Consider the following 8,732-nt stretch of genomic DNA (forward strand, 5'->3'; position numbering starts at 1 on the left):
GGTGGTCCCCCAGCGTGGGGTGTCAAAACTTTTGGTGACCAAATTTCTTAAGTGATTGAGAATATTTACGATGTGAGTTTATTACCAGGTTGCGGTTACAAACTACGTTGTTTTACGTGTTACTTTACATCCTTTACTCTTTTATTGGTACTCTTAGTTTCAACCCTTTTTGAACCAATTAATATTTGTCTTTGTACATATTCCTGCGTCACTATTCTAGAATGTACATAACATGTATACTATTAATTAAAGTGGATTATACATGCAGATGGGCAATATTCATGTAAAGTTTAAAACAAAAAAAAAAGTACGCTAAAAAGCTAACAATACAGCAAATAAATACAAGATACACGGAACTAGAGGAAATCTAAAAGATTCGGGGAGTACGATATTCTAGTCACCTAAAAGGGTAGGACAAATACGACAGAAGAGCGTTGTAGGACCCGGGGCACATGTAGGCGGATTTCAGCTATATTGGCCAGGACGAGAGCAGATAGGCTTGTACGGGTGACTCTAGGTTGTCGATCACGGCCCCCGGTCACCTTCGGACGGTCAGTCGCAAGGGATTTCGACGAAGTAGAGACCGATGCGAAGGGACGTCAGAGACCTTTAGGGAAACGAGAGTGACTCTGGCCATGAGGTAGGTTAGTGTAGGTGGGTCGGTCGAGACGGTGTCGTATAAGGAAGAGGTGTGGGGTCTGGGACCGTCTCCTCCACCGTGACCAGGAGGACGAGAGAGGGTTTGACTCGGAAAGGAGAAGTTCGATGGATTGAAGTGAGGAAGTGGAAACCTAAGGTACGGCAGTGCATTGGGTAGGATATGTTTAATTTGGAACAACAAGAGATGGCAGGTGAGTCCGCGCGAACCCCCTAAGAACCCCTCATTTATTGAGGAGAGTGTGTAGGGACTTTGACCCACGAGGCGACATGAAGAGCCATCTAAGTTGGAGGTCTGTCCCTTCTATGACTTGATTGTAGAGAAAATTGGTGGAAACGAAAGGTGACAGAGGTAGGGGTGGTGGTTATTGCTACCGGTTACGGAACTAGAGTAAAGAGTTCCTTGCACGTGATGAGATTGGAAGGACATTTGGGTGAAGTGTGTAGGCTGAGTGAGAAGTAAAGTAAGAGTAGATGGGGAAACCGTTTTTTGGATTAGAGAAGAGTAGGCCGTAGGACAGCGGCATTGGAGGCAAGGGAGAGGGGGAGATGGAACGGAGTACCCGAGAGTCGGGAGGGAAGGAGACTAGCAAGGTTGAGGACGGAGTGTTTAGCGGGACGTCTTTGGAGGAGAGATGAGGAGTAGGAGAGCCTGAAGAGACAGGGAGTGTAGGAGCGTCTGAACAGTCAGGAGGCCGGGACCGCTTTACGCGTGACGCACTATTTTCTTTGTAGGAGTACCCGTCGTCTCGCCTTTACCCCTTAGGTTTGTGGTACTGCTGGAGGATTGATAGTTCCGAGAGGAGAGGAGAAAGAGACGAAGGTAGAGAGTCCGTTTTTCGGTGAAAAGAAAGTCTCTATTCTGGTAGAAGGTTAATGTTTTTGATAAAAGATAGAAAGAGGAGGGAGAACCTGGGGGGTTCTCGGGGAGGGGGAGGAGGGAAGCAGTTCGCTGAACAATTGGTGTAACTTTTTTTCCAACTACTATAAGCGAGAAGAAAAGACTGGAGGGAAATGAGTGGCGACCCAGCTGGTCTGGGGAGGAAAGTGGGTGTGTGACTGGAGGAAGAGGGGAGAGAGAGGTTCCTCCAAGAATGGGAGCCAATGGGAGACGGGCAGGTGGGTGGACAGGAGACCTGGGATAGGGAAGTTTGGAAGGAAGTCTGATAGGAGGTACTATAAGAATGGCAAAGAGTGGTGGTGAAATAGTTGTGAAGACGATTGAAGACCAGTGAAAGGTTTGCAGAGTCCTCCGTTCTCATTTGGGTGAGAGGATTTCTTTGGGTGAGAGTTGGGCAGCTACAATCTTTGATGTCCAGACAGAGAGAGGAGTGGCAAGGACAGATTTCGTGACTTGCGCGGACAGAAATTTATTGAGAGGACATAGAGGTAGTCTTGTTGAAGACCTAGCGTGTAAACCAAAGTTCCGTTCCAGTGAGTTGTCTTTGACGAGAGGAACGACAGTGACTCCTTGACGTGTGCCGATTTCGTCAGGAGGGAGGAGACAGTAGTAGGAAGACTTGGACAGACGGACGTAAGCTGTGCCACCTTGGTAGTCTAGAGGAAGCGTGAGAGGGTTCTTGAACCTCAAAGTCCGTGACGTGAAAAGGGAGGAAGTGGAGTATGGAGTTTCTGCCGTGGATGTCCCAATTGGAACCCTCCCAGGCCTCAGGCATGGGAACAGTTACTTGATGTCCAGGGAGTCCCGGACAAGCACCAGGGAGGAGAAGGATTGACATGGAGCGAGCCTGTTCGTAATCGGGCGTACCAAAGTCGGTGCGATGCGACTGCTGTGGGGTTAATACGACAAGAAGGGGCGAGTTCTCTGGGGTCGCGCCGTGCGTAGAGACGGAAAAACCCCCCCAGGGATCCGGAACTGTAGAGAGTAAAACCTACAGACGAGTAGTGAGTTCGAGTTGGAACTGTTCTACTTGACCGATAGGAAGGCCCTTTTCTACAGGTGAGAACTGGATTGGTTAGTTGTAGCCGTGGGGACCAACAAAGGGGCTGAGTCTGACGTTCCTTTAGACCCACACTGGGATCTATTTTTGACAGGAAGTGTACTTTTTAGCGCGATGTTGGGCGACGCGTACTATGTGGAAATGTTGTAGTCCTCCTATGCAGGGGTCGACTGGGTCTTTCCTGCGTCCAAGACAGGTCCGAGAGCAGTAGTAGTGCGGATCTGATGACGTTTGAGGGGAGGACCGACCAGATGGACGTACCCGGTGGCTGGAGGACGTCTGAGTAGGTCTTTACGTCCGAGTCAGACCAAAGTTGGAAGGATGTACAAGGGTGTGGTGCCGGCGAGGAGGCAGGGAGTGACCGAGGTCTTGACGATCTTAGGTGAAGTTCTGGGACCATGACTCGTGGTACGGACACTTACCTAGCCGGGAAGGAAGTAGGTCCTTTACCAATTTGCATGTGGGTTCGCACACCGAGGCGAGACGTAGCCGGTTTTGTCGAGCGACGTGGGTGTGGCTCCCCTGGGTTCAACGGGTAGTCGTTTTTGGCACCCAACGGATAGGACCGGGTTTACCACCTTACTGGAGGGTAACTTTAGTCCTGCGTCTTTCGATGTTGTAGAAGGCCGCGTTCTGACTTTGAGTAGAGAAAAGCTGAGGGGAAGCTCGCTATCTAATGATTGTTCCTGAATATGATTATTTCCTGACCGGAATAGATTTGGTCAACTCATTCGTGAACTTTACAAACCGCGATACTTTTGACTAATGAATATTCTAGACAAAAGAAGTTCCAACATAAAAACAACCAGCTTGCGTGAATAACATCAGCGAAACCTATTTACGTTTATTACATTACATTAATACATACCGAAACGACCGACTTATTCAATTTATCTCCTCCTCTTCGACTGTAGAAATAAGGGTTTCCGTAAGACGAATGTAGAAGTGGGAAAGGGGAGGAGAAGCGGGGAAGAGAGACTGACCGGAGTTTGATAGTTCAGAGACTCTGCCAGTTCGGGAGGAACAAATATTACGGAGATATAGACTCAAGTGGTTTGAAAGCTATCACTGAGTACAAAAGGATCAAAGACAGAGGTATATCGAAAAAACATAGAGTCATTCGATTCATTGAAATTACTACTTCTACTCAAACTACCACAGACAATTACTGGATTTTCTGTTTTTTTCACTGAGATGTCCGCCGGACTTCCCCTGGAATCGATTGAAGAGTCTAGGAAAGTCATTTATTTAGGAGGATAACACACCACACACACACACACACACACACACACACACACACACACACACCACAAACACACACACACACACACACACAACACCACAAGATTAACTGTGGTGGACAAAGACAGGGGGAGTGGGTACCCTGGTGAGTCGAAAAATTAGTAGACTCGGTACCTCCCACTCCGAAAATAAAAAATGCCTTAAATAAAAAATTTTTTGCCCCCGCTTACGGTTTTTGTCCAGAATAGCGGAGATTGCAAGTCCCAGTGTCTAGTTTCAGAAAGCGAATAAAAAGTCACTTTAACTTAATAATGGTGGTAAAACTTATTTTGGTAGTTGATTAATTTACGGACCTGAAATCCCGTTGAAAAAAGTAACCTTTTATAAAATTTTTCTCAAACAGTACTAATATTGAAAAACCGAGATTCCAGGTTTTTTTGGAGTTGGTAGGAAAATAAGAATGTCATTTTTATTTATTATGGGCAATGTAGTTCCAACTAAGTTTCGTGGAAATTATAGTTTTATACTTTATCCGTACAACAGAGGTCTGGTAATACCTACCTGCACACCACGTCACCCAACACGCAACCACACAACCCTGTCCCCCAGTGTCCAGTTTGGGGTGAACGTCAGTCGTACACAACCAGGGAACTCTGGAAGGAGGGTTAAAGGGACACCCCTAACAGGTGGTCATACTCATATAAGTCGTGACCTATTTTCGTAGATTGTTCACCGTACAATTAAATATACGTGTTTGTCGGATATATTGTGTGATGTCCTTTCCATTGGGGTTTTTCGTATTACATAAAGGAGATCTATACGGAAAATGGTCTCGTTTGGGTTTCATTGTTTAGAGGTGTGTACTGCAGAGGGGGCGTTGGAAGATTTTTTTATTTTATTATTTTCTCCTTTTAGCTTTGTGAAGATGAGGTTGTTTTTAAAGTGTGCTATATAAATCAAATGTAGTATTATTATTATTATTATTATTATTACCTTGAGATTATTTTATTATTAAATTGTAAACAAACACTGCTCGAACATATCTCATTGGTCAGAGAGCTGTGGGCATAATGCTGCCTTTTGCAACATCCTACTTGTGTGAGATAGGCTTTTCTGCTGTTGCTGCCATCAAAACGAAATACAGATCAAAGCTGAACATTGAGAATGAAATGAGAGTGGCAGTCTCAAAACAACAGCCCCGGTTTGAGAAGATCTGCAAGGGAAAGCAAGCACACACAAGTCATTGATAGGTGTGGAATAGGAATGGTAAAGTGATGTGATCGTTTGCAACCTGCAGTAGAAATAGTAGTTAAGTGTTAAATTTGAATTTAAAAATCTACTACTCAGGGAAGAAGGCCTACTAGTTTTAATTAGGCCAAATTAATTCACAGTATCTATAACAAGCACTTTTGTTCATGTGTAATCCATAATAAAATATAAAATGATAGTTGGATCTTTATATCTTCTTGTTATTATGAAAATGTAATGTTTTTACAACAATATACAATTAATCCTACCAGTAGCCTATAGATGGGAACCGGGTTGGGGGGATCCCGAAAATATTTCCAATTACCAAAGGGGGGACCGACTGAAAAAGTTGGGGAACCACTGCTTTAAACGCTTAATAAAATACTTCAATGCTTGCTTTTTATCTCCGTTGATAAAATTCCATAACATTGCCATTCTCCATTTGTCCAACATATGTTTTAAGTCTTCCCTTAATGTCTGCATGTCTCTTTCTCTTCATATCAGCGAGTAGGAATTGTCTCATTTAGTTAATTGGCTTCTATTGTAGTGTTTCTTTCTATTTCATAGTGTCATTATAGTGAACAACCCAGAGTACTTTTCAATATTGGCTGTCATGCCTCAGCTGCTCGACACTTATATTAACTCCATGATGGTGGCCTGCCTGTCTCCCAGGAGTCACGCTCTTCTACAGCTATTCAGCACTAACCACTTATTAAATGGCAATGCTTACTGCCAGAACAGATGTCTCAAATATTGCCCTGTGAATAATATATTGAGCTCGGTAACTGACCTGTAACATCCACCTCCATGCCGTGGATCATCTCAATTGGTAGCTAGTTTGGACATTCAGTAGCTCGGATTCAGATAAAGAGTTTTGCAATGATTGATAAAGCCGACACCTCGCTGACACCCAAACACATCTCGTTCGCATGAACCCTGCCACGCTCATCCTCCAATCAAAACAGTCCGAGTTGTTAGGGATCATCAAAGTGCCTCCATCTATGCTTTGAGTGCTGTGACTCCATCCAGACTAAGAATAAACCCTTTAACTTGAAATACCATGTACGCAGCAGATTGACCTGTGTGTGGCCTGCTGGGTCTGAGGGGGGCAACATGTTTTGTGACCATTGTGGATGCAAGATTTAAAGAATAAAATGTAACTTGGTCGTGTTTTTTGTAAATATTTTCAATATAAGATGAGGCTTAGCCACAGTGGACCTTTTCTGGAGAAGAAATTAACAAAAATAAGACAAATTGCATACAAAACGATCAAAAGATATACAGAACATTTAGAAAAATAAAATATTTTAGTTTTTTTTAGGTTACCTGGACAATATTAGTCCCTGACACTGAACAACACTTTACTCGAAGCATAACTTACTTTAACCTTCTGATTAGGACTAACCCTAAAACTAAATATTTGTCCACAGAATCTCGTGTACCTTTCTTGTTCTATATTTCTCTCTCTATCCTATCTTGTATCGTGTTTATTTTCTCCCAGGTGTTAAAAGCACATCAGGCATCACTCTACTTCCTCTGTTCCTCTTGTTGAATCTCATCCTCTCACGGACCAGAGATTCTCCGTCTGTAAATGTCCTAGACCTTAAGGGAACATATTGTATGCAGCCATCCGTAGCTAATCATCTACTTTCAAAGTGGGACTTTTGGGGATAATACGGCGCTCTTTTCTGATGCACACATTCTGAGCTGCATGGAGCACAGTCATCAGTGTGTGTGTGTGTGTGTGTGTGTGTGTGTGTGTTGTGTGTGTCTTTGTGTACATATCAGCTGGAAGCTACAACTTTGGACCAAAGGGGTGATGTAATGGAAGCGACTATCTACAGCCTAATGCTGTTTGATAAGAGGCAGTTCGCTGCAGGTCAAACTCAAGACCCGTGGGCCGAATACAGCTCCACATTTGTACTGTACTCTGTGTCCTAAATGAGAAATTCATACTTGAAAATGATGCCAACAGTGGTGGATCATCATCTTTCTAATACAAGAGATAATAGATATCAATAAGATGTTTTTTTACTGTAGTGTAATAAGTAAGATAACTGAACAATGTGACCTTAGAAGAAGAAGAAACAAACAGATTTAGGATCAACAAATATTTTATTGATAGGAAATGTCTGCCTTTCATTCAGCATATTCAGCCTATACACCAACACATGAGCATACTACAATTTAAATCAAATCTGAGCTGACCAAACATGCTCCGTTTTAGTTTAAATGCCAACATTGTACTTGGAAATAATATTGGTCCTTTAACAGCAAACAAATCTTACTTTAACATTTTATTTAAATCAGTGAGATTTTATGGTGATTTATATATCTTTGGATAGTCACATAATAGGAATTCTGTCTGGGGTCTGTGGGGGGAAAAGGTTGCGGTAATGTTTTATTTAAATGGTTATTTAGGTAGTCAACAAAGACACCTTCTGTTACGGCCCGTCCACACTACAGCTTCGACAGCTTCAAAAACGGTTTCCAACGCGTCTGCCCATTCACTTTGAATGGGGTGACGTCACGTTGCCTCGCTTTTCGCCGAACTGAATTGTGGGTAGCAGAGCGGAGCTTTCCTGGCGTTTCAGGCTGCAAAAGTTGAGCAATGTTCAACTTTTGAAGCTTCTGAAGCTTTCGGTGGAAGCGTCAGCAAATCAAATCATATGCCAGTACAAGCTCTAGCCAATCAAACCGCTGCTTGTGTGTCAGGGGCGGGAGATTCATGTGATTGGTTGTTGGTCGAGCTTCAGACATGCCCGCCGGCAAGCTTTTTTTGAAGCAGTAGTGTGGACGGGCCGTTAGAGTGCACACGTCTCCGGCTTTTTCTGCTTGTCATACCACTCAAATGTCCTCAGAAAACTGGTTTCTGACTGGTAATGAATGATTGGCAAAGCAAATAGAAAGATTTGTCAAAAGGAAACTTTACAAGAACAGTTAATATGACAACACATAATTGACACAACGTCAGTAACAACAAATAAATAAGTAATCTGATCATGGATGAACTTTGTTAAGTTGGAATTTGACATCAGTAGGACTGCAGGAAACCGGTTTAATGACTGGAGCAGTGTCTGGTGAGTCAGTCACACAGGAACCGGGTAGTTTTGCTGGTATGTTTGGTTGTTATGCTTGAGACAGTTAAGACCTGTCTGAAAGATCTGGCACTTTTTCTAACGCTTAATGTGATAAATATTTTTGATATTTTTGTATTCAGTAGTATGTTCACTGAGCTCATATTTCTATATTGAGAGGCAGGAATGCAGCACTAGCCCACATATACCTCATTCACACCAACGGTGTTTCAGGGCCGTTTCGGAGCTGGAGCTTGAAAAGCACCGGGTTTTCCTCTTCACACCGCAGCGGAGCAGCCTCTTAGCTCCGGAATCCGGTTAGTTTCAAGCACCAAAAAATTGTCCGGCCAGAGCAAAAGCACCGCATACGTCACGCTTACATCGAGGCGGGGGCAGGGGCAGGATCAACTCCTGAACAACAACAAAAAGCCGGCGTTTTATCCAGTTTGTACACAGCGATGGAGAAACTTAACAAGCAGCAGTGGTCCACTGAAGAGACCAGCTGCCTACTGGGAATCTGGTCTTCCGAAGAGGCACAGAGGAAGCT

The 8,732-nt window shown here is 43.7% G+C and overlaps 1 protein-coding gene across 1 annotated transcript in view; it reads left to right on the forward strand.

Moving 5' to 3' along the window:
* Window positions 1-3,016: 3,016 nt before the first annotated feature.
* The window catches only part of LOC104956495 (metabotropic glutamate receptor 8-like), a 14,308-nt gene continuing 8,592 nt past the window's right edge, over window positions 3,017-8,732 (forward strand). The window contains exon 1 of the mRNA XM_010783977.1: window positions 3,017-3,055. Coding sequence (XP_010782279.1) covers window positions 3,017-3,055 — 39 coding nt within the window. The remainder of the gene's footprint in view (window positions 3,056-8,732) is intronic.

The sequence above is a fragment of the Notothenia coriiceps genome, unplaced genomic scaffold (assembly GCF_000735185.1).
Source record: "Notothenia coriiceps isolate Sejong01 unplaced genomic scaffold, NC01 NC01_scaffold00026095, whole genome shotgun sequence".
Taxonomy (NCBI): domain Eukaryota; kingdom Metazoa; phylum Chordata; class Actinopteri; order Perciformes; family Nototheniidae; genus Notothenia; species Notothenia coriiceps.